Raw genomic sequence first — 25,529 nt, forward strand, 5'->3', positions numbered from 1 at the left:
GATGTGTTCACAATTGCTCTTCTGCATACCTTGGCTGTATCGAGTGCTTAAGTTACTGTTGCCAAGCAGATAGAAAGGCCATTCTCCTCTCACCTCTAGGATTACCAAAACTTTTTCAACCAGAGTATTTCTGCTCACTGGATATTTTCTCTTTTTCGGACCATTCTCTGTAAACCCTAGCAATGATTGTGTTGTAAAGCACCCGAGTCGCTTAAATCACCCATCTCTTCCATTCTGATACTCAGTTGGAACATCAGCAGGTCGTCTAAAATACGTCTGCATACCTAAATTCATTAAATTACCATATGATTAGATGTTGATTAGATATTTTCAGTAACAAGCAGTTGAACAGGTGCACCTAACAAAGAGTCAGATCGTCTTTAAAAGCACTTTAAAATATATTTGCAGGAAATAAAAGAGAAATTAAGCACAAAATCTTTGAGAGTATGAAAAAAAGTAGTTTGTTAAATAAAGTTTTTATATATAGTAAAAAAAAAACTAGAAGACAACGAATTACCATTGAACAGATAGGCCCAAGGAAAGGTAGGGAAAGCAAGCGTATACTATAATGACAATGTCAAACTATAATGTCTATTCTAATTTTCTTTTACTATTTTGTTGTTTTAATAAGTAATTAAATTAATAAATTAAATTTAAGAGTTACTATCATATATTAAAAGGAAGAATTCTTCAGAGCCTCAAAGCTCTTATTGTGAAGGGTTAATGTTCAGGTAATTATTTTAGAGAGGTATTAGAATATCTGGTCATTGCTAATAAGTGTTTCTACCCCCACCCCACTATGTCACCATAATACAATCTACTGAAATAGTATTATTCACACCATAATGCACAACTTATAATTTAATTCTCAGTTTTTATGAACAATAAATAAACTACTGATAAACCTCACACCAGTTTGGCATGCAATATATGTGTTTACTATTTCTAAAAAGGATCTATTACATATTTGCTTATTTTCTGTCACATATATACAGTTACAAAATAAATGCTGAAATTATCTACCCATGTTCTTCCACTTATCTAATTCAAGGTCACAGTTGCGCTGGAGCTTATCATAGCTGTTATATAGCGTAAGAGGCAGGGTACATCCTACACAGGCCACCAGTCTATTGCAGGGCTAACCACTTAATCACTAATTAACTTAACCTCTATGCGTTATGAGAGGAAGGATACTGGGAGAGAACCCATGTGGACACAGGAAGAACATACAAACTCCGGTCCTAGCCAGCCAGTGGATTTAAAGCTTTAACTGCTCTAAATGCTCAATTCCAGACTGTCAGACTATCTACTGTTGGCTTTGCATGATGTTACTGAAGGCAGATTTCCTTAATCCGGCTGTTTCAGGTACCTACACAGGTCCAGAGTTTTTCTGTCTTGTTCACTAATGTGCATTGTCTAAATGTACCAAAACATCTAAAATTAACTATACCCCTCTGGGAGGTTGGGCTTGTGTGACCGAGCTCCACCCAACTCCTATTCAAGCCTTCTGTTTTTGACAGCCAGCCACTCAGAAGTAAGTTACCTCAAAGAGAAGGTGGTTTTAAAAAGGGAGAGGAGCTAACACAGTGGATGAACTAAGGAGATGTACCAGGGCCTGCTATAAGATAAGCAAAGATCTTTTTTTCTTCTTACTTTTAATCATGCAAAGCTACACTAGTAGAGCCCAAAAATAAAAGGATGAAACTTGAAATTAGTTTTTTTCCCCTTTAATGCTGTAGTTTTATTCCTTGCAAATTAGCTGATCTACTCTGCTATCTTTCCTGCTGTACACAGCCCGCAATATTATTAGTGATGCAATGACTGCACTTAGTTTAAGTCCATCTTTAGGCTTTATGTTTTTATTTCCAATCAGAGATGTTTGATTGCACCTAAAAATGCAATACATTAGTGCATTAATGCACTCTGTTTATGAACCTGTGTTGTTTGTGGAACAAAACACTGTCTGATTTATAACCTGTCTGTAAATGGCAGTATCCAGAGTCAGAGCCATGTCTTGTTTTTTTGTTTTTTTAAATTAGTCCTTCATGCTATTGTTTATGTTGTATTTCATAATTGCCCTCCCCCGCTGATCACCCTTCTCCATATATCTATATATACTCCATGCAAATATCCAGAGGAGAGAGCCATTTCCTGCCTCATGCCCTCACTAATTTACACTCTCTAATCACTCAGCCCTCCTTGTACTGTGCATCCTGTTTTTCATGTCCTGCAGATTTCGCTCCCCGCTCTTTTCATTAATGAACTCATTCAGTGTTCGGGGTTGTGGGTGGAGGGAAATGACACTCCACCTCGCTCTTTCATTCATAAATATAATACCTGCATTGTAGTGTAGTGGAGGGGGAGGCTTTGAGAGCTTTTTGTAATGCAACAGGAGGAGATCAAAGGGGAAAAGATTGCTCCTCCATCATGGCAACATGTCTCAAATTGAGGAACAGAGCATGATTGTACGACATGGAAAGATATCATTTCTGTCGGCCATGCTTGTTCCATTGCGTTGAAGTGGTTGGTACCACCACATGAAGCTTCAGTTCTGAGCTTCCGCACCCACGCCATTCCCCCACTGCGGCCTACGGGGCACGGCTTGCCCAGAAATGAGATCATACTCCAGCCATGGAGCCAAAAAAACTGAGGCCCAAACGCTCCAGCACTCCCCTCTGCCACCCCAAACACTCCTCCCCCTCATCTGTGTGGGCACTGACACTCTCAAACACATGCTCTCCTATGTAAACACCCACACCTTGCACTCACAGCACTCACACATATATATAATCACATAAACATAAATACATGCTGGATGCACGCACAAATCTACTCACGCACTCTCCTGTGGATCCTTTGAACCATTACACCCCGCAAATATGGATTATGAGACGTACACAAGACCTTGCTACACCATCTACACCATCCCAGACGTTTGTGCTTCATTCTAATCACCGTCTTCATCGTTTGGGCCTCTTTTAGCTCCGTCTATGTCTTTGTCTTCTTGGTCTCTTTGCTGTCATCTTTCATCTACTTTAACCCAATTTTCACCCTCTGTTAGTTGAGATCATTTCTTGTCATATGGGATCATTTCTTGGTTATTTTGTATTACTTTATGGTCTCTTGGGTGTCTCTGTGGGCATTTTGCACCCCTTGTGGCTGTTTTGCACCTATTTGTAGTCATTTATGAACCTTCTCTTTATTGCAGATATGTGACACGCTCAGTAAAATTTTGCGGGTGAAGCCCAGAGGCCGGCTTACCCACTGAACCCCAGTCCTGCTGAGAAATTCCTGCCCCTGTCAGGGTCTATTTCTGCGTGAATGCCAACAGGAAATGCCAGGGCTACTCTCCCCTTAAGTGAGCACACACACACACACACACACACACACACACCTCCTACTCTGCTGCACTCTTTAACACCATCACCAGACTCATGTTTGTTCTCCATCACATGATGTCAAGTTATACAAAGGGGGGGGAAATGAGCTTCTAAGTTGCTGTACAGTACATTATTTGAGAAAAGTAGACAAAGTTCCCATCAGTTGTTCCTCCTACAGGTCCATGAGTCGTGGAAAATTGGAGAAAATGTAGGCCCGATAGTCAATTAGGTTATAAAACCAAGCACTGTCTCCTCTGGTTGTTGCTATTCTTGGCCTGCTGCAGAAGATATCTGCAGGATCTGCTGCCCCCTGGTGGCTTAATCCTGTCTGCTCCGATTACGTAAAACAGGGCAGTGGGTGAGTCATCATCACCCCCCCATCTCCCTCCCATCTTCCTCCTCCTTCTCCGCCCCCCCGCCCCCCACACTGAGAACAGATGGGAGGTGTGCGTGGTGTTTCGGTGTGTGAGTGTGTTTGTGTGTAGGACTGGGCGGAGAAAACAGCAGTGGACTGTGAAATAAGGGCTTCCCCCTCTCTCTCGCTCCCTTTTCTCCCTCTCTCTGTCTGTTTTTCCTCAGTTTTTTTCTTTTTTTTTGTGGGTCAGGAGAATCAGTTACTGCTCCAGTGAAGTTGCTGTGACAGTAAAAATGGAGCAGATGCAGCAGAGCTCCAGTGGTGTTTGACTAAAACACGGCTGGAGGTCCTGAGGATGTTAGGAGGCGCATATGAAATGCAACTGCCTCTTCTTTGTGCAGTTATAGGGAATATCCATATCATTAATGAATGTAACAAAAAGGGAGAGCAGTTTCTCTGTCTTTCATCACTGAGTTTGTTTTGGAGAGCCTGCTGAAAGCTGCCATGATGTTGAAAACAGGAGCACATTCTGTACATCTCTTTCTTGGGAGGCTCGTGCTGAGTGTGTGGGTGCAGGTAAAGAGGAGGTGGTTCCGGGACGTTTGAGCACACTGTGTGAGTTGTTCTCGCTGTCGTGGGCCAACTCAGCAAAACAGCAGTTTTTGAGACAACCCTGTAGACTTGCCTGCACTCATATAGTGCCTGACATACAAAATCAGATCATTTTTTCCTTTGCTGTGAAAGGTCACGGGGCAGACAGAGGGATAGAGTGGGACTGGTGCAACTAGATAATTTAGGTTGGAGTGCCGGTCTTTGCTTCAGGTAAGAGTAGGGTTGAAGGACATTTTAAAGGTGCATTAGGTCAGAGAGCAATGTCTAAAAGTTTCTGATCCAACTAGCAAGAGTCTGTAAGGCTAAAAGAGGGAGGATGAACTCTACAGGTCATATAGATGAAGCAGCACGTCAGCTGCTCAGCCATGATCAGAGCAGGCAGATACAGCACGGCTATAAAACTCGGCTGCGGTTTCTTTGTTTGTGGGAAAGTGCAATTAAATGTCAGCTTAAAGACACTCCCCACTGTGCGGGAGACGGTCCTGGGTAGACACTGCAGTGCTGTTTATAGAAGGAGGGTCAGTTAGGCAGACATACCAATCAGTCAGTCCAGTGAAGCATCTCATTTGTTTGATGATAAGCAGAAACTTCCAAGCATTTAAGTACAAACAACTGCAGTTCCTCTAGTGGCCACGTGAGGGTGGCAGCAAGTGCATTCTCACCATGTTAGCAGAAAAAACGGGTTCACAGCATGGCACAGAAAACTATTATGGTCTTTGTGACTGGGTCCTTTCTTCTGTACAACGGGTGACTTTCTTTAATTTACTTCTCGTAATTGTTATTTATGCATTTTCTTTAGGAATTTGTCTGCTGTGAATAAAATGTGCTAATTAGTTAGGTTAACTAGATTTTTGTTGGGCCACTACAGCCAAAATGGCTATCTGTTTGAGTGTTTGTAAGCCCGGCTAGCTCAGTCGGTAGAGCATGAGACTCTTAATCTCAGGGTCGTGGGTTCGAGCCCCACGTTGGGCGTTCCCATTTTGACACAACTGACACGGTGAGAGTAGAAAAGAGCCTGGAAACGTGAATGTATGTCCTCAACACCACAGGAATGTGGCCACAGTAAAACAGGTCTCATTGTGAAAATGAAAGGAGCAATGAAAGCGGCTGAGCTTGAAAAGTAACAGTACACAAAAGAAGTAGAGGCTAGCAGTAAAAACGAAAGGGACTTTCTCAAGATGACAATGAGACCTGCTAAGTTTAATGTTTCCCATTTATATCAGGCAGGATTTAAAAAGAGTGCATTAGAGAGCAGGCTGTAGATAGAGGCAGGGCTGAGATCATTTGGTCATTTGTAGTGGGGGATATGGTACATATTTGGTCATAAAGAGCTTAAAAGTTGTTGGATGAGTTTTATTAATCCGATTCTTATCACTGAATAGAAAGTTTATATGTTTGTGTTGAACCCAGACAAGAAATAATAAGAGCATCATGGGCGTTTCAGGCTGATAAAAACAAAAACTATAAATTATTTGATGTAGACAGGCAGTCTGTGGAGTAACAGGCTCATTACAGCTTTTTGAAACTGAAGGATGGAAAACACTCAATGGTAATAGTGGTTTTTCCACCAGTGGCAACTCAACAAGTGACACAACGGTCAGGTTTATTCCTTAAAAAGAGTTTTTCTTTTGTTTTAAAAGAAAAAGAATTGATAGATCAGGATTAACGGGTTAGTCTGGGCTTCAATAAAGAAGTACAAAGCAATTTCCCAGTGCTACACTATGCTTGTCAGAGAATATGAGGTTTTCTAATATTTATGATCTGCTGACCACTCCTTAATTTTATGGCGCTCCAAACATATTCCATTATATAATATATGAAAGATTAAACGAACCCTCACCAATTAATTTATCAGAAAACCGACTACTTGTTTCAGCTCTCTAAGCGTGTTAGAAATTCCACAGAGACCTAAAATAAAGAAACTGTATTTAGTTCTTGACACGTGGTTGAAAGGGTTTATTGTTTTATTTAGGTTCAAATCTTAAAAACAAAAATTTAAAATTAAAAAAAAAAGTACAACACAAACAGCAACGTGACGAACTCAGGAACAACAGTGGCGGAGATTTCATTGGGAAATGAACAGCGGCGGGCGAAGGAGGAGCGTGGGTGCTGAGGTCTGATGTGAGTGGTTACTGAATCACGTCTGTCAACAGGAAACAGGGCTGACAAGAATAAAGTGACAAACAGAGGAAGATAAGGGTGTAAACTGTGAAACAGATAAATCTGGTGACGCTGGGCGTGAATCATTCCACCTGAAGGCAGACAGAAAATATGTCACACAGATTCGTTATCGCCACGAACGCAGAAAAAAACCCTCTTTTCTACACGAATGACTGAATAACCGTAAACATGATAACAGGAAAACGGGGAACGACTTTGACAGGACTAATTATTTTAAGGCTGCTGTTTATCTGTGAGACATTGCTGCATTGCTACGATGTGTTTGCATAGGGTACTGCATGTATATTTTTACGCATAGTGAGGGCAGACAGAAAACTGTCACTCTCTTTGGACAACACAGTATAAAAAGCTATTAGTTTAACATCACAGTGACTGGTTGAACTGCATCCACCACTTGTGTTTTACAGCTTCTTTTTCCTTGTTTGTGTCTGTGTCTCGCTCTCTGTGTCCCCTCCAGCTCTTCTTCTTTAAAAGGTGTACGGCCCGACGTAGATGGAGAGTCTGAGGGCGGAGCTTGTCTGATAGTTGTTCTGGTAGTTGACCAGAGGGTTAATGGACACCATCTCCAGGTCCAACGTGTACTCTCTGGGCCCTGACACGGCACGGGCCAGCACCAGCATGGCACTGATGTTATTGATTTGCTGGGGAAGACAGAAAATAATAGTGTTAAAGCAGAGTGGCATTTACACTGGTGCTCTTCTCACTGTCACATGTCAAAGTGTCTTCATTTGAAACGTCTTATCACCTCTATATGAGGTGAGCTTCTTTTTTTTTTCAAGAATCTGCACATCCACACAGATGTTTTTCATTTATTCCAGCTGATTAAAATTCTCCTCAGGCTGACATTGGGCTGCGCTTACCAAAGTACATGTACCAATAAAAATGGTAATAGAGTCATTTTTGCCCTAAACAGGAGCTAGAAAACTAGACGAGTGAGGGAAAAGCTGAACACGGGCTGCACGTTAAGAAGTCCAAGCAGAAAAATAAAGAAGAAATATGTGTAACGAACCACGTGTGCTCATAAAAGTCAAAACAATGTGAGATAAGGTTACTTATCGTACCTTTGTTTTGTGTGTCCGTGGAGGAGGTTTCAGAGATTTTAGTGGGTGTGTGGGCATTGTTGGGGGCAGCTAAGGGCTGATAAAACACCCAACATTACATTTCTTATCAAGTTTTACTTGATAAGACAACTATTTTGCAATGGACGGTAGTGAGACCTGATATATGATATGGTTTGGAGATGGTGGCACTGACCAAAATAGACAAGGAAGAGCTAAATATGTTGAGTTTTTTGATGGGGGTTACCAGACTGGACAGGATTAGAAATGAGCTCATCAGAGGGACAGCTCAGGTTGAGCAGTTTGGAGACAAAGTTAAATAGGCAAGGCTGAGATGATGGACATGTGCAGAGGAATACAAATATTCAATGTCAAACACATACGAGATTTAAAATAAGTGAGTCTTGCCTTTTAAAATTGTACTAATAGCTTAAAAACTCTACATGTCCAGGCTCCTGGGTATATAACTCATTTATTGAGGTCAGCCTCTCCAATCATGTGATCAGGGTCTTAACTGTTTCAGCTGATTCAGTGGTTTGTTTTAAACAACTATTGAACATTTATTTTGATAGGATAGGTTTTCTTTAATCATTATTTTTGGTTATGGATAAAACTGTGTATATGGGAATAAATATGAAACCATATGTTTACCCTGTGTGCTGGAACATGTAAACTTATTTTTCAAGTGTGGTTTTATTCAAACTGTGAAGTGCATTGCAACTGTTACTGTTATTATTATTATTTTTATTACCAGTCTGAAGTTTGTATTTAGACCTAAAGACATCTGGTGTTGTGATTACAGGATCCCACTCTCCTCACCCTGATGTAAAAGTCTCCGTTTTCGTCACCGGAGCGGATGCGGAAGGTGTTGTAAGCTCTCGCAGAGACGCTGGTAGCCTGAATCTGGAAGATGTCCGAGGGGACGGAGCGCTCGGAGGTGATGCTCATGTAGCGGTGCACGATGGAGAAAGGCAGCTCTCGACAGGCGGGGTTGCTGACGGGGCACACGCAGCGGCTGGATGTACAAATGCACACACAGAGGAACAAACGGTTAAATTTAAGAGAACAGTTGTGCGTTAGTAGTAGGAAAACATCATGGGCAGTTAGAAAACCAGCCAGCAGAGGGAGTAGTATGACTGAGAGGAAAAACCTAAACAAATATTGAACAGTGACCATTTTTTCCTTCATGTTTTTCTAAAAATCATTTTATACTACTAAATCTTCAGGGATATGTTAATAGTGACCCACACCTGTTCCCGAGCCAGCACTTGTTCACAGATGTAATGGTTTTCTTATTGCACTGGAACACATTCAAACGAAAAGGTTGAAAAGTTGGACTCATACGTGGAAAAAGTAATTGGGGTAATCTTAGAGTTTGAGCCAAACTCAGCACAGGGGCTGATTATACTCGGAGCCGATGGCCAGCACATATTTGAGTAATTGAGAAAAGGTGTGTGGAGGTGCGTGTTCGTGTACGCACACAGAAGCTTTCACGAAGTGTCACTCACTTGTCAGACACTTGGATGTAAGGTTCCTGGCAGCTGTTCTTGTCCACACACTGGTATCGTCCGTGGATGTTCACGCAGTTCTGCGTCTCCGTACACTCGTGTTCTCCCGTTTCACATTCGTTTATATCTAAAGCGAGCAAACAGCTTGTGATGTTTCGCTGAACAGCAGACAGGGGCACGAGAACAAGGATGAATAGGCATTGACTCAGTGCACCATTTGTGACTCTGAGAGCACAGAGGGGAAGGTGTTAGTTTCAGGAGGAAATGGAGGCGGGCGCGCTCACCCTGACACATTCTGGTGCCCAGCAGTCGGTATCCCTCTGGGCACACGCAGGAGAACTTCCCTGGTTCGTTGACACACTGGTACTGGCACAGGTAACTGGAGTAGCTGCACTCATCGATGTCTGACGATTCACAAGGTTGGGTTTTATTAATTGTCGATCAATAAGCGTGCGGGATAAGCGTGCACTATCACTGTTACTCCTTTTATCCCTCATTACCTTTACATTCAAAGCCATCGGGCCCGAGCTCGTAGCCCTGATCACAGCGACAGAGGAAAGTGCCGTATGTGTTGTAGCATCTCTGCGAGCAGGGGGCACCCATCTCACATTCATTCACATCTGAAAAGAGGAAAAGCGGAGAATCTGAGGTCTGTTGTAGGCTCTGGATCAAAGGATTTTAATAAAGTTAAAAACCCCAAACTCTGTGCTCATGTCAGTGTGTACAGGTCCAAGTTGAACATGCAGTTTTCCAGTTTTATTTTTAATGTAAGAGCGGATCTGGTGGAAAAAGGTGATGTCATGAACTTCTGGAAATCAAAGCACCGATTAAACTTGAACAACATGATTTATTATGTAGTGACAGTTGTGGAGTTATAAGCTAATGATGTAATTCAAATCCCATCAAATTTAACTCACATGGATTTGATGAAGAAGAAGGAGATCAGCTGAGTTTTCCCGAGGTCAAAGCCTCAATAAACAATTCCAACTTAACTTTAATAACTACTCATTTCATCATGAATATTGAACGTTTCACTCAAGCTTTTAAGAGCTTTACTTTCTAGCTAAAAGCTGGGTGCAGATGTTTTGTCTGTATACTTTTGAAAGTAGCTGTGACAGCTGTACTCACATATAGTTTGGGGGCCTTTTTTTACAGAATAGGCAACTTATTTGGCAAAAACTATGCAACTAATGTAATTAATTGTTTTATTGAAGCCCTAATTCTTTTAGAAAATGTCTTATTAAACTGCCAAACAAATATAAAGAAGTTTAAATTAACTGCAGCATTAACAAGAAGTAATGGGGAGTGATACCGAGAGAGGGAGGCAGCAATATACATTTGCAAGCAAAACATCCAAAAACTGACATCATTACACATCAACTATTACAATTCTTGATGTTAACCTGACATACTTTTACTTTAAATTGTTATTATTTCAGAGTTTTTTTAGGCAATATTAGAAATGCAGGATTGCTACTCACACTGCTGTACTCTTAAAACTCACCAATGCAAGATCGATTGTTTCCTGCCAGCTGGAAACCAGGTTCACACTGACAAGAGAAGGAGCCGGGCACGTTGACACAGCGATGCTGGCAGTACCTGTACCTGCACTCATCAATATCTGCGAGACAAACAAGAGTTATTAAGAACAAGATTTACATTTCTAAAGATTTTTGGGCAGATTGCCACAGAGGGGGGGCTATGATGCTCTTTTCCAGCTTCATATTCGTACTCTGCGACTCGAGTAGCTTTGAATGATTCACAGTTCAAACAAATTGTTATTTATTTCTGTCTGTTTCAAAGGGCCATGGGCTGTTAACACAGTGCTTGTAAGCCTCGCCTTATTTCCATATAAGGAGGTCTTTGCTGAGCTGCCATTTGCTCCCAGAAGAGGAGAAAAAACAGTTGGAAACTGGGCATTTAGAGCAGTCTGAAGTCTGACTTCTTGGCTCACACTTTTATGTATGCAGACTTCATTATTTGAGGCTCAAATCCACCATTGTATATATGAGAGAAAATAAAGAAACGCATAATAGCCCAGTTAAGCTTAATTACACCAATTAAAGGTGAAATTCAAAATATCTCACCAACGCACTCTGTGCCGACTTTCCGGTATCCGTCCGGACACTGGCAGGTGAAGGCGCCCACCGAGTTGATGCACTCCTGGCTGGGTTGGCAGTCGTGCTCGTGTCTCTCGCACTCATCGATGTCTGTGTTTGTGGGTGAGGCGATACAAAGGTACACGTTTAATATGCTGTTATTGTGAGCGAACACAGCATCATGCAGCATGACTGACATATACAGTGTGAGTGTTACACGCCACTGGCCACTACGTTCCCCTCACTTGCACCCAGCAGCTGAGAACATCATGTTGAGTCATGTTTGCTGTGTCATGCAGGCCACTTTCTCGCTACAAGTCTTAAAACACAGCAGCTGTCCTCGTGTGAAATCCTCCAAATTCCTGCACTGTCTGCCTCCCGCGGACTCATGCTCACTCACACCCACACAGATTGCACCCACATGCTGCCTCCAGTCCTAACACCTGTTACAGCCACCTGTCCCTCACAATCTGTGGCCGCCAACAATAAGTTTACACAACCACACACACAAAAACGTTTAACGATCACTCATCCTGCGGCCACCTGTCCACCTCCAACCCCCAGACCCACAAACCAGACACCCACCCACACAGCTGTTTCCCTGAGGCTCGTAGCCTAGAGGGCATGGGTTTAAGGGCTGAGCGGGTGTAATAGGAGGCTCTGGAGCAGGGATGAGTGACGCAGAGCGGGGAAGGCACAGGTAGCCTCCATAGTGGTTGAAGCACTTCATTTCCCCCTTGCAGGCATCAGGAATGGTCTCACACTCGTTTATGTCTGATGGGAAATAGAAATGTAAAACACAGGGCAAGATTTGAGAAGCAAGAGGAGAAGCAAGGTGTTACTTGATTCAACATAGCCTTACCTTTGCAGTGCTCAGTCTGAGGATCCCAATGATACCCATCTGTGCATTCCTGCAAAACCCAGCAGACACAGCGCGTGTGTGAGAAAATGATGGAAAGAAAGATGTGAACATCCCCCATGTGCCAAGTAGTTGCATAATGTATTCATAATACATAATAAATTTCCCAGTAGTGAGACATGTAAAAAAAAAAAGAAAAGAAAAAGGGGAGGATAGAGAAACTTGTTTCCTCTGCTAAGCCAAAAAGACAAGAAGCCTGCTTCTGTTAGAGGATTTGTGACATGTAAACTACTTTCCTAAAGCAAAATGTCACCCTAAAAAACAAAAAAAAGTATTTAAGGCCAATGTTTGGAAAAAGGGTCATTATCATTCAAGGGAAAAATGCTGCTGTAACCTGCATGGAAAGAAAAACCCGAGGCCTGAAGAAACATGGTATTAAAACCAAATTTAACCCCAGCAATGAACACTGTGAAGTCCTGAGAAGGAAACATTTATGTGGAACTTTGAACAAGAAGATGATGAGGCAATGAGAAAGAACAGAGAGAGGATTGGAGGCCAGCATTTCAACACAAAACCTGTAATGCGAAGTGACAGGTGTGGAAAAGAGATGCTAATAAAAAAGAAAGGAGTAGGAGAGGGAGAGGGAGAGAGATTCATCCATCCTTACCGTGTAGGTGTCACTTTCTGAACGTGGCTGTGAAATCGCACTGCGGAGGAGCACAGTCACACATATGCACACACACAAGATTGGCACACAAACACCCTGCATACTAATGCACTATTTGATGGGAGATTGGGAGATCGGACTGGAGCATGCACACGAGCGCGCACACACACAACAATCAGACAGGTAGCGGTGCCCTGAAGACGAGCCTTTGTGATGTGCAGAGCAGTGGTATCTGTGTTCACAGAGAGAGACAGAGGGAAAGAAGGAGTGGGAAAAAGAAAAAAAAAACATCAAAAGACAAGATTCGAAACTCAGAAATCACAAAAACGGTTTGATTCAGTCTCAAAACTCTCCTGTGCTGTTAGCTGTTCCCACAGCTGAGATGGATAAATCAACTGGAAGCAAAGGCACCAGAGCCAATTTTTAAGAAGTCAGTCAGAATGCAAACAGTTCGTTTCTTGGACTCTGTTCACCGTTTGACAACCAAACAGTTCCCCCTTGATCACAGCGAGAATAAATGGAGTGAATCTCTGTGCCAGGTAAGAACATAAACACTGTGACGTCCTCCAACTTTCTGCTGAAAATAACAGAGTCAACATCCCAGAAATACTTTCATATTAGCTGCTCACAGAAAGCTCTCTATGTCTGCACGCTGGCAGCCGGCAGGGTGACAGTCCTGCTGAGCGCTGCCTCCACAGGTTCGGTTTACAGTGTATCAGCGCTGCATCGGTGGGCCCACATAAATACAGGTCAAAACATCAATTTTTTTTTTACAGAAGCCTCTCCTGCTCAGCTGCTTCAGTCTCACAGATTACATTAGTTTGCACCTACCAAACTTCTTTTCTGCAGAATCAGACTCGTGCTTGTTTAATGGACGGGGGAATCTGTCTTTGCCAAAATAACCAAACACATTAAATGCTCCACTTAGGTAGAATTTTTGGTTCTTTACTTGTGTAACTTCCAATTTTATGGCACTTTCAGCTAAATTACATTTCAGAGGGAACATTTGTACTTGGTAAATGAATCTTTATTTAACAAAAACATTGCTCATAAAACTTTATGAATTTTTATGGATTAAAGGGCATGTTATGTTGTTATATGTCTAAGTGAGTCTGTTTCGGTGTATATGCAAAGCTGTGCAGAGAAAGCAACTGAACTTCTTTTAAAAAAGTATGTGCAATCACACTTTTATTATTTATTTTATTATTCTGTGAAAGCTTTCACAGAACTTTATAAAACACTTTTACTGCTTCTATCAGAATTAAGAGTTTAAGTAGCAGCCAGGAGCTGATAATGAAATGGACTCGATTAGGTGATCATCAGCAGCTGTGACCACCTCTATAAAAGCAGATGTTTTGGCAGTTTGCTGGTCTGAAGCATTTAGATGTGTTAACCCAGTTTGAGAAGCAAATTCAATCTGTGCAGTGGTCAGAGAAACTTAAAAATTTCAGGCCTCAGTTAAATGTTGAAGTTCATGGCAGTCCAGTAAGAAAAAGACTCAACAAGTATGGCTTGTTTGGAAGGGAAAGAAAAAAATGTCCATTGCTTACGTTTGAAAGTTGCTTCTGAACAAACCACAAGACTTCTGGAACAATGTCCCTTGGACAGGTCAGCCCAAAGTGGAGATGTTTGGCCAAAGACAGAATAGCAGCACAAACTGTAACTGTCTAGCACTGCGGTGGAGGGGTAATTATTTGGACTTGGGCACCCTGCAGTCACTGAGTGGACGGTGAATTCCTCTGTATACCAAGTTATTCCACAGTCAAATGTAAGGCAATCTGCTCGCTAGAACTGGGCTAAAACTGGATCATGGAACAGGACAATGAAACCAAGCACAGCAGCACATCTTCAACACAATAGCTGAAAAAGAAAAGAATCGCTGGACCAGTCATACATGACTGAAATCCTGTGGTGGGCCCTTAATAGTCTTTATGCAAAACTCTTTGACAATCAAGCCGTACATGAATGAAAGAAGAGTTGGACAGATTACCTCCACAATGATGTGAGAGACTGATAGATGATGACTACTTCAGAGTCGTGCAATTAAAAAAAAACATTTTTTTTCCTGTGACTGAAGAGTGTCACAGGGTTCAATCTAACCAATGGACCAGTGCAGGGTAAAAAGATCTGCACAAAGTTTACTACATTTATTTTAAAGCTTCAGTTACTATGGCTATTTTGTGATATAGATTTAAAATCTAAACTATATTTGCCCTGCAACAACTTGGGTACCTGTCTATGGTGTACCCTGCCTAGATCTATGTAAAACATAAATCTATCATTAGACTTGGTTACATACTTGTAGATTAAGCTAGCAGCAAGTAATTCAACTGGCTTTTTTGTTGTTCAGGACAAATACACAATATACAGAACATAAAACAGTCCGTTATTAACACTATTTTATCTGCCTGGATTATTGTAGAAAAAATTATTCAAAACGCTACTAATCAAGTTTACAATATATTATGAAAATACAAGGGTCTTTGTGGCCACTATTTAAGACATCTTTGAAGTCTTAGTACCGAGTGCACAGGAAAGAAGGGGTCTTTTACCCATCCCAGAGGCCCTGTTAAAAACTAAATAAAGGAGGCAATATTTACAGTCAGGGACAAAAGGCAAAGGAGTCAGTGATCAGCTTAAAGTCCCATTTAAAAATACACTTTCAGGTGACAGTTTTCCCATTTTGCTTTTATTTTACCTTCCTTACACTTTCTCCTTTTTTTCATTTTATAGCTTAACGTTGACGGTTACTTTAGCACCTCTTGCAGGCTTTTCCTATAGTAGAATATTTTTTGACACTGCTATATTGCTATTTTTACTTTAATACAGTGTTCTGTACCATGTAGTGTATTTTTAAGGTAAATATATATTGCATGGTTCGGTATTGATGGATTGGGCCTCTCTGGCAGCAATGACACAACCATCCTTCAGTTAATGTTCCTGAAAGAAGCTATAAGTGTTTAAGCTGAGCCTAAACATAAACAAGTTGCCCGTTCCATCTCCGCCAGACCGAAAAGACAGGAAAATTAAACAGACAAATTGAAGTAATAAAAAAATCCTAAGCAAGTGTTGTTTGCAAAGTGAGTGAGCTCCAGTTAAAATACAGGGAGGAAGGTTATAATCACTGCCTGTCTACGTGCATACACTCACGCTCTGATATAAACTCCCGAGGCCACATTTGCAGGCATTGCTTATTGTTTTATTTCAGGCTGAGACAAACAGAAGGCCGCAGGGTGACTTGGACACCCTGAAATACTCGAGGAATGACATCACCGTGACCTTTGAGTGGTGAAAAGCAGCAAAATATGCTCTCACACTGTAAGCTCAGACGGTAGCGCATACCACCGCGCAATCAGACGGCCGCAGTGCGTGATCTCTCTGAATTGGCCCAACAGTGACTTACAACCAGCAAGAATTTGACCCGAAACCACCCAAAAACAAACTGACCATCAGCCTGGGGTCCAGTCACTCACTGGCTACTCAGTGTGGGCAGCAAGGATGCATGGGTGTTTCCCTCCTGCTGCTGGAGATCAAGTGGCGGCGGACCTCTGGAATGCCCGTGGCAAGGATGTGGGCACCAGTTCTCAGCTGGGATGCCCTGCCACTGCAGTGGTTCCCAGAGTATCAGGTTCTGGGAAACCCCCCACAGTTCACATAAGAGGACAGCTGGTGCCAGACCTCCGGCCACCTCTTCCCTAACCTCCCATCCCTTTGGAGGATGTGTAGGAGGATGTCAGAGAATGCGGCTCTGATACAGAACTTCATTGTCTGCGTTCGACCACCACTGACAGGGAAAATACACCATTTGAATAACTGATGAGTCAATCCATAGAAAATGAATCAGGAGGCATTTTCATGACTCGCTTTCCAGCAAAAATGTGAAAGCAACTACACAAATATGCAGTTTCCCCTGCTTTTTTCTGTCAATACGAAAGTAACCCAAATATTCAGCAGGATATGATTATTAGTGAGGCAAAATGAGACATCTGAAGACGTCATCTTGGACTCTGGGAACTTGTGGTGGGCTTCTCTTTTATACAAGTGTACCATTTACTACCCCACAAAAATAAAAAATACAAAAAAGTAAATCATCGATACTTTATGAAGGCGCAATCTTAGTTTCATTTGGAGCTTGGCTCAGCTTCAGGACTGCTGGTTGACCCATTTTTAAATTCACACATTCAGAACAGCTTAACAAGCAAAATGTCAGGCGGCTTATATCAGTGACCACATGGAAACCAAAAAAAGACCAACAGCTGGACCACACACACACACACACACACAGTTTAGACTCCAGGATGGTCACTTGTTGTAGTGTATACACAAAGTTTGCGTCGCTGTGCTCGGCTGTGCGTGGAGCAGCCTGAGAACACGGTGACCCAGCGCGCTCCACCAGCTGCGCTCTGTTACAGTTGTGGCAGTGAACCTGCAAATCCACAACCAGGGAGTCTCCATCTCACACTCGGCCTGACTTCTGTTCCGGGAAGCTCCACAGGTAAAGACAGAAATAACGCCCTGTAGGAGAAACTCACTCACAAGGTAAAACATGTTCCTCCTGAACTCTAACGTGTGATGCTTTTGTGTTAGAGTTCAGAAAACTTTGACATGCTTGCTTTTTTCTAATCCCCACCTTAAAGTGGAAACATCTGCTTTTACCTGCAGGAAATTGATTGCACAAAAAGTGAAACAGCAGTTGTGCACTGTGAGGTCATCCAGGTTTAGAGAACTCTTCTACATGTTGGCACCTGTTTGTGTTTCAGATTTTGAGCTTCCCCCACCTAGAGACTAAACTGAGCTTGTGACACTGACGTTAAACGTTGTACAAGAGGGATGAGGCGGAAGGATTTTGCAATATTACAGTACGATAATATGTGCCCTGTGACTCACTGCCTCTCTTCCTGTCTAACCCCATATTACAGTCAGAGCCAAGAAGTAAACTACTCAGACAGAGTTAGCCACGTTATCTTGGCTCTCATAAGGAGCCAAGTGCAGCTGGGAGAGCAGAGCAGAGAGCAGGGCAGTGGTGCAAGTGTGACGTGTATGGCCTGTACTAGAAAAAGTGGGTAAGAGGTACATCTCACCTCCCTTACTTCTCCCTAAAATGCTAGCAAAACATAGTAAGTCATCCAGCAAGTCTCTCTTTAACAAACAGACATTCTTAGATATGTGTAAGAGGCTAAAGAAACACAGGAAAACTCACAGAGGAATCTTCTGTCTCTCAGTCTCCGTCTGACCAGTGTGTCCTCCTGCTGGCTGCGGTCGTCCCAGCCGAGTTGGCGTACAGAAGTGGTCCCTTAAACTCCTGCCTGTATGACCCTGAGAGAGAGAGTGAGTGGGGAGACCGACAGCTGGAGCAGCTGAGCACATGGAAAGGGAGGGAGAGAGAGAGAGCGAGTGAGCAAGACAGGCAGAGGCAAGAGAGAGAGAGAGAGAAAGGGAGGAGAGAGGAACAGCCCCCTTACCCCCCTCTGGCCCCCTGCACTGCCATCCTCCACTCCCCAAACCCCCTCTCCCTGACCCCCCAGGATGCAAATTCCTGGTCTGCGGCCCAAATACCGAAATTCCAAATCCGTCCAAATCGCAGGCACAACTCACAGATTCACACACACACATGCCCCCACATCTTTTCACCCTCTCACTGGTCCCACAACACACCTGGTTTCATTTAAACCAAACCCCTGCAAAATCCCCAAGCTCTCCCACCCATTCTTCCCTCCCTTTTCCCATTTACCCCCCATCTATCTATACTTACCTCCCCCATCTCTCACTCCCCTTTTTTCTTTTCCATAAAGCCACTAAAGCCTTCGCTCTCGTCCAATCTGACATGCAGGGATATTTATAGCCAGAGAGAGAGAAGTTAATGGAATGCGGACAAAAATTAGAGAGTGGAAGAGAGCGACAGACTGTGTGTGTGTGTGTGTGTACGTGTTTGGAAAATTTTTATTTTACAGAATGAACCAGCGGTGCTTTCTGGGACAAAGGACAGAAAATAAAGAAGTATCATAAGTCTTGACCCACGCAGCAACTCTTGCTCTTCTCGTGTTTGTGCGTGACTAATGCGTTACTGCGCTTGGAATCATTTCCAGCAGCATGTTGTCTTGCAAAATTTGTAGTCTGTGATGATGCAAACGGGTTAAGATGTTGCTTAACTCACATTAATACTCATTAGTTTCAGGCTCATTCAAATCTAATGGGCACAAATTCAGACTATCCTCAAAATGGGATCAACAGCAGCGGCAGCGCTAGTCTTAATTTTCCTTAAAAATATCTCATCACTTGCAGAATAGCTCCCTGCATTTTATTTTTAGACGGGAGGCGGTTTCTCCAGCTACCCTCCAGTGTTTGGTTTAAAACCCTTCACTCGGCCTCAGCTTATTTGTCTGCCTTTTGTTTTTGTCGGGTGGCAGAGATGGCAGCTGTCACTACAGGGGATGTTGTTAAAAATCACACTCCCAGCTGGACTAACTGTGCCCCCACCCCTCACCCAGTTGGTCCCTTATTCCCATAACCACACACAGAGACACCCCACACACTGACTGGAGTCACAGCCTGTCGTGCATGTGATCCGCTGGTCCTCTTTAAGAGAATTAGTGAAAAAAAAGCTAATTCAATTGGAGTCAATATCAACTACAATATCAAATCCGCTGTTTTCACTTCTGAAGTATGGTTCACCCAACCCCCAACCCCCGGCAAAAGATCCTGATTCGGGGGTTAATCACAACATCTCTTCCTTCCAGAATAAACATGAAACATTGCATAGAAATGAAACAGAAGGGCATTTTTAATGTAAAATCTTCATTTTATTTACAAACCAAATTTACAGACAATGTTGGGGGACGCTAGGAGCAAGGCAGGCAGACAAACATACAGCGATGACAGAAGAAGCAGAGAAAGCACATCCGAAGGAGCAAAGTAACGCCTTAGCAAACTGAAAGGAGAAGTGAACCGCTAAGAGAACGCTTCAGTCGTGATACATTTTGAAGATGCAGCTTTTGACGACGCCCATGTATCTGTCCCACACGACCTGATGTCTGAGGGCAGAGAAGAGAAAGAAAAGGAGAGCAAACGGTAAGTAAACGGAGTGAAAAGAGGTGCTCTAAATTTCATGTCAGACTGTAATTGTGAAATCAGAGTGAAGAGAGTAAATGAGGCAATCTCTGTCCCCTCTGTGTATACGGCTGGGGGGGTGGGGGGTCTATGTTTCTTTTTATGAATATGTCTTTGTTAAGCTTGTAGTGGTTCAGGGCTGTGTAAACCCTTAACTACATTCCTGAGTGTTTGCACGAGAAACAAGGTAACTACAGTTTAAGAAGTCATGAGCAAGATAGGGAGACACCCACTGGCAGAACAAGGACGTCAATTTTTGGGAGGGTTTTAACATACAGCTTCACGCTTCAGCAGTGTTTAACACCACCATGTGTATCCTTATTCGGTTATTTTGAAGTTTTCCCCAAAAGCTCTCTATGAAAAATCACAGCTGTATTTTTAGCACAAGGATACCCCGCGGGGGAATTGATAACCCTGGCAGGGCCGGTGCCGGGCTCTGACTGATAAGCTTCGGAGAATAAAAGCACATTAACTCACTTGAATGTGTCGAGTATGTGTGCAGAGTTGGTGTAATGAGTGAGGTAGAGTTTCATGTCCGCAGCTGTCCACCGGTCTGAACGGCACGGCTCAATAAACTGTGGGATAAAAGGAGGTGAGAAGGTTACAGCATAAAGCCTCAAAGGCAGACTGATGCTGAGAGAGACATTAAAGTATTTGGGCTTGGTGAGCAGTCTTTACTTATATATTTATATTTTTAAGAAAATCTCACCTTCTCTACGAGATCAATAAAGAAATCTCTGACATCTTTTGTGTTGGTCAGCTTTGCAGCTATGTTGATGAGGCCTCTGGAAAGATTCTGCAGAAACAAAATTACATTCGAAACTGTTATTTCCTTTTCACAGTTATTCTCACGGAATTTCATGAAGATACTTAGCATCTCTCACCTTGAAACTAGTCTCCATCTCAGGGAAAACTTTCGTCTTTCCTCTGAGGGCTGTACAGACCAAACTGAGCAGAAACAAGAGAAGAAAGAAAAAGAAAACAGATCAAATTATTTTTAGAAGGTTTTTCAGGAGTAAGCAAAACGTGGAAGTGTCTTGAAGCGTGTTCCTGTTACCTTTTGTGTTGATCGAGCAGATCTTTGTCAGTGATTAAAATCTTCAGCTCTTTCAGTTCTTGTAAAAACTCTTTGTCAAGATCGACGTCCATGTCTTCCACCATGTTGTCTACAGGAAAATTCAGACACTGTTCAAGTTAGTTTAATGGGAATTTCTTCTAGAAATTATATTGTAAATATTTGTGTTCTTATAACTGCTTGGTTATTAAGTATAATGACTCAGATGCTACCTAATATTATTCCCTTTTTCACTCTCCTAATTGTTAACCTGTGAATTTAAAATTCATCCTCTTACTGATGAAGTAAAGCCTGAAGGACCTCTGGTGGTCAGTAAACCTCACTGACAGCGCCACTGGTCTAAAATTTATTTATTAAACACAATCAACATATAGTTACCAGCCACTTTGTTAAGGTACACCTTGCTAATAGCAGGTTTGACCAGCTTTTTACCTTCAGAACTGCCTTAATTCTTCATAGGGTCAATAAAGTGCTGAAAACATTCCTCAGGTTTGACATGACAGCATCACACAGTTGCTGTAGATTTGTTGCTAGTGAGAAGATGGGTACAATATCTTCATAAAGGGATGGACATGGTCAGCAATAGTACTCAGGTATGCTGTGGTATTTAAACAATGCTGAGCTGGCGCTAAGGGGCCCAAAAAGTACCAAGAAAATGTTTCAACACCATCACACAACCACTACTAGCCAGAACCATTTATGCAAGGCAGGAGGGATCTATGCTGGCTTTACCTCAGAACATCACAACAGCAGACGAGACTCATCAGACCAGGAAACATTTTTCCAATATTCTATTGTTCAATTTTGTTGAGCCTGTGTGAATTGGAGCCTCAGTTTCTTAGCTAAAGGGAGAGGTACCCAGTGTGGTCTTCAGCTGCTGTAGCCCATCTCCTTCAAGGTTTGATACTATGTGTGTTCAGAGATACTTTGGTTCTAATGAAGTGGTTATTTGAGTTACTGTTGAAGCAGTCTGGCCATTCTCCTCTGACCTCTGAAGGTATTTTCACCTCAAGGACTACTGCCCACTGGATATTTTCTTTTTTTAGGACAACTCTTTATGAACCATAGAGATGGTTGTCATGGAAAATCCCAGTAGATCAGCAGTTTGTGATATAATCAGACTAACCAACATTCGCGCCACGTTCAAAATCACTTTTTGTCCCTTCTCCTCCCCATTCTGATGCTCAGTTTGAACCTCAGCAGGATGTCTTAATCACATCCATGTACCATGTACATGATGTACCTCGCCAAGTGACTGTCCAATTAGATATTTGCCTTAACAAGCAACTGAACAGCTGTACCTAACAATGTGGCCTGGTGAGTATAGACAGCATCCATTCTGTTCTCAAAAGTAAACGTTCTTTTGAGAACTTTTAAAATTCCTCTTTTATAGTTTTTTGTTCACCACTAATGTTTTACCAATTTGTAAAAAACACAAAGACAAATTAAGACATATCTTATCATATCTTATATCAGCAAAATGGCCAAAGGAAACAAAACTAAGCACTCACCAACAGCCCCAACTGTCCAGTTGCTGATAAGCTGGCCGGCACAGAAAGCAAAATCCTGGAAACTGAGGTATTGTAGCTTTCTTTTTCCCGTCTCAAACCGATTGTTGGCAAAGAAAACGATGGCAGCGTAATCCCTGTGATGAAGAAAATAAACACACGGCATTTAAAAAAACCAAAATAAAACCAAGCAATCAGAGCACCCAACCTTTTTATGTGGTATTTCGTTAGAATTTGTTGCAAAATAACATATTAATCCATCACAACACTACAACATAACAGATTTTAAATTATACAACAGCTGTAAAACATAAACCTGAGGCAGAAGGCTTGTGCTGTGTGCCCGTTGCCGATTACCTTGCAAGTTTGTCAGACAGAAGAAAATGCTGACGTATGTTCTCCACCAGGGGTCCCTTCAGCTCTTCCACAACTTTGAAAACACGTTTGAAGTTGTCGAACTGAAATTACACACACAACGCAAGAGATTTACTAATACTGAAAGAATCTGCTCCACAATCAGAAATCCCACCACAAGTAATAAAATGTACCCAGAGCTATAAAACCAAATTAATTGTTGAAACCGGCAGACAACAGGAGCTCCGGCATGGTTTGTTGTTTGTTTCAACACTCAGCTGTATCCTACCATTCAATAACACCCTGCCACAGAACTTTATAATATCAAGCTTTACAATGCACAGTGAAGACTTACCTGTCGTCTGCAGCTTTTTAGTGTCACACCTGTCTTGGCACTGATGTCGTCCAAGTCTTTCTTTGTTCCCTTGGAGAGCTTCTTTCCCAGGACCTCACGAACAAATGTATCATCAAAGGCATAGTATCTAAACAAGGAAAGAGACGCAAAAAACAAACTGCCATGAGAAGAAACTTAGCAAAAAGGAGGAGGTTTGACAAATGAATAGACGAATTAAGAGTCGTGACTCCTCTGAAATAAATGGGTTAATTAAATTAGAGCGTCATGGCTGCACCTCTCTATGAGCATGATTTGCCGATGAGGTGGGATCTGGAACAGCAGCTGGTTGGCTAGTTTGGCCGGACTGTGCAGCAGGCGCTCACACATCTGGAAAGTCCTGTACTGGTCCATGGTGTCACTCAGCAGGACATCTTTACTTGCCTCACACTCGTCCATCACTCCTCCCTCCATGCGTACCTTCACCGCATCATTCACTGTTGGATAAATCACACAAGCACAGTTCGAAGGGTTGATGAACCGATGATGCCTGAAGTTACGTGTGACAACATGAATGAACAGTCACTGCTGTGCTGTGAATAATCAGCAGCCTGAAACAGCTGCTGCACCATATTTGGACAGGTAATTAAACCGTGAATTAAATTACCTGACCTGAAATCCTGAAATCACCACACCTAAAGTGTAATCCTGCTAGGCGCACCCAGGAAGTTATATAACCCTGCCTTTCTGGCCTGCATAGCCCCATTCCAAAGAGAGAACACCTACTCCTATGTTTAATACTGATGAGAATGGAAACAGTGGATGGACTCATGAGGAGGGTTTTGTGCATATTTTTATTTATAATGGGATGTCTACATGAATGTATGTCACATGTATTTTTTAACACCTGTTCTACACTTACTTGATTAAACAACTTTTTCACCTTCACATGGGGTGGCAGTCACACCAAGAGAGGGTTATACATTATGTCATTTATCCTCAATTAATTTAACCAGTAATTAACTTTATGTAAATCCTGCCTGGCAGTTTCATCTTCGTCAACCTTTGTCCAATATATCCACCATCCCTCCTCTGCACATGTCCAGACCACCTCAGCCTCACCTCCCTACCTTTTCTTCAAGAATTTGAAGCAATCTAAACTTTTTTGTTTGTTGTCTTTACAGACAGAGCAGCGTGTGTTTGTTTGCTTTGTTCAGATTCATTATTGCAATTACTATGAGGGTGAAAAATTAAGCCTTTAAGCACCATTTGTGCTTTCTGACTGGATCCCCATGAGGATATCAAGCCTCATCTCTGAATCTCCTAATTAACACATCCCATATTATGACTAAAAATTAAAAACAAAACTAATAAAAACTTTAACTGAAAGGAGTAAACACACCCTGGAAAGGAACTAAATTGAAACACTCGACAGCACTGTCAGACACAGTGAGCAGATCACAGGAGACAGAAAACGATCTGCCTGACTGAAGTATTTCTGTGTTCTCAGAGAACGTTCGACCTCTGTATGCAGAGCTCTGCCTTCAAGCTCAAACTATAGATTAGGTGGAATCATTACAAATGCTCAATAGCTCCTACTGCAATCAAACTACTACAGTCGGATTATGTTTTTATGTTTGTTTTTTAATTCTTATGTGCATTTGCGTTGGTGTAATGCTGCAGCCTAACTGCCAAGTCTGAGCTTAAATATTACACTGAATCGTCTTCACTGTAGTTTTTTTCCCTTGCCTTCTCAGATGCTTCATTTTAACATTTTTAGACGCCTAAGATGTGAAACTATTATGTATTTCACAAAACTATCTTATTTTCTGTAAAAACAAGAACATTAATTAGTTTTAAATACTGAGGTCCTTCACTGATCCCCTCTCGACTGTTTGGTTATAACACTTTAATTTATTTTATAAAATTATAAGTATGCCAGTCACTCTGTAATTATAAGTTTTCAACAGGCTGTGTAGCAAAATCATGGCCCAGTCATTTACAAATGTGTTAAGAGGTATGATCAGTATTTCCTCCAGTTAAATGTGGCTCAGATCAAAGAATGCTTATTGATTTTTGGAGGAGGCCAAGTCCCCCTGTTCCTGCACCATTTCTCAATAAAGGTGACCCATTGGGAGAAGTGCAGCAATACAAAAATCTGGAAGAGGAGTTAAATGATGTTTCAAATACGGATGCTTTGTTCAGAAAGGACAATCATGGCTGTTTTTTTAAAGGATCTTGGAAATGCTTTATTCTCTTTTTACTGAGTCGCTGCTTTCATTTTCTGTGAAAGCAGAAAATTGCTTATTTGGCAAAGCCTTAATCTTTAAAACAGGTGAAAAGTAGAGAAAACTGTTAAGTTGTCCTGTAAGATTGCCGGCACCACCTTTAGTGAATTTCAGTATCTGTGTGAAATCAAGAGTCATCTCAAAGGG

The 25,529-nt window shown here is 42.0% G+C and overlaps 2 protein-coding genes and 1 non-coding gene across 4 annotated transcripts in view; 1 reads left to right on the forward strand and 2 right to left on the reverse strand.

Annotated features, from left to right (window-relative positions):
• The first annotated feature begins 5,246 nt into the window (after positions 1–5,246).
• On the forward strand, positions 5,247–5,319 carry trnak-cuu (transfer RNA lysine (anticodon CUU)). The gene has a single exon. It is a non-coding gene; the product is annotated as a tRNA-Lys (tRNA).
• A 960-nt stretch (positions 5,320–6,279) lies between these two features.
• On the reverse strand, positions 6,280–18,120 carry efemp2a (EGF containing fibulin extracellular matrix protein 2a). Its single transcript, XM_003444617.4, has 11 exons — positions 17,920–18,120; positions 12,720–12,951; positions 12,056–12,104; positions 11,779–11,967; positions 11,182–11,304; positions 10,599–10,715; positions 9,595–9,714; positions 9,379–9,498; positions 9,095–9,221; positions 8,406–8,601; positions 6,280–7,169 (listed from the first exon to the last, which is right to left on the reverse strand). The coding sequence occupies exons 2-11, from the start codon at positions 12,819–12,821 to the stop codon at positions 6,996–6,998; spliced, it is 1,317 nt and encodes a 438-aa protein (XP_003444665.1). The 5' UTR covers positions 12,822–12,951; positions 17,920–18,120; the 3' UTR covers positions 6,280–6,995.
• A 1,377-nt stretch (positions 18,121–19,497) lies between these two features.
• The window catches only part of fibpa (fibroblast growth factor (acidic) intracellular binding protein a), a 7,099-nt gene continuing 1,067 nt past the window's right edge, over positions 19,498–25,529 (reverse strand). For both annotated transcript variants that reach the window (XM_005467484.3, XM_003444616.4), the window contains exons 3-11: positions 23,393–23,591; positions 23,119–23,245; positions 22,767–22,867; positions 22,413–22,546; positions 20,884–20,992; positions 20,711–20,774; positions 20,536–20,622; positions 20,304–20,401; positions 19,498–19,750 (exon numbers count right to left, since the gene is read on the reverse strand). In XM_005467484.3, the coding sequence (XP_005467541.1) occupies positions 19,681–19,750; positions 20,304–20,401; positions 20,536–20,622; positions 20,711–20,774; positions 20,884–20,992; positions 22,413–22,546; positions 22,767–22,867; positions 23,119–23,245; positions 23,393–23,591 (989 nt within the window). In that variant the 3' untranslated portion in view covers positions 19,498–19,680. The remainder of the gene's footprint in view (positions 19,751–20,303; positions 20,402–20,535; positions 20,623–20,710; positions 20,775–20,883; positions 20,993–22,412; positions 22,547–22,766; positions 22,868–23,118; positions 23,246–23,392; positions 23,592–25,529) is intronic.

Source organism: Oreochromis niloticus, linkage group LG2, assembly GCF_001858045.2.
Source record: "Oreochromis niloticus isolate F11D_XX linkage group LG2, O_niloticus_UMD_NMBU, whole genome shotgun sequence".
In the NCBI taxonomy this organism is placed as follows: Eukaryota; Metazoa; Chordata; class Actinopteri; order Cichliformes; family Cichlidae; genus Oreochromis; species Oreochromis niloticus.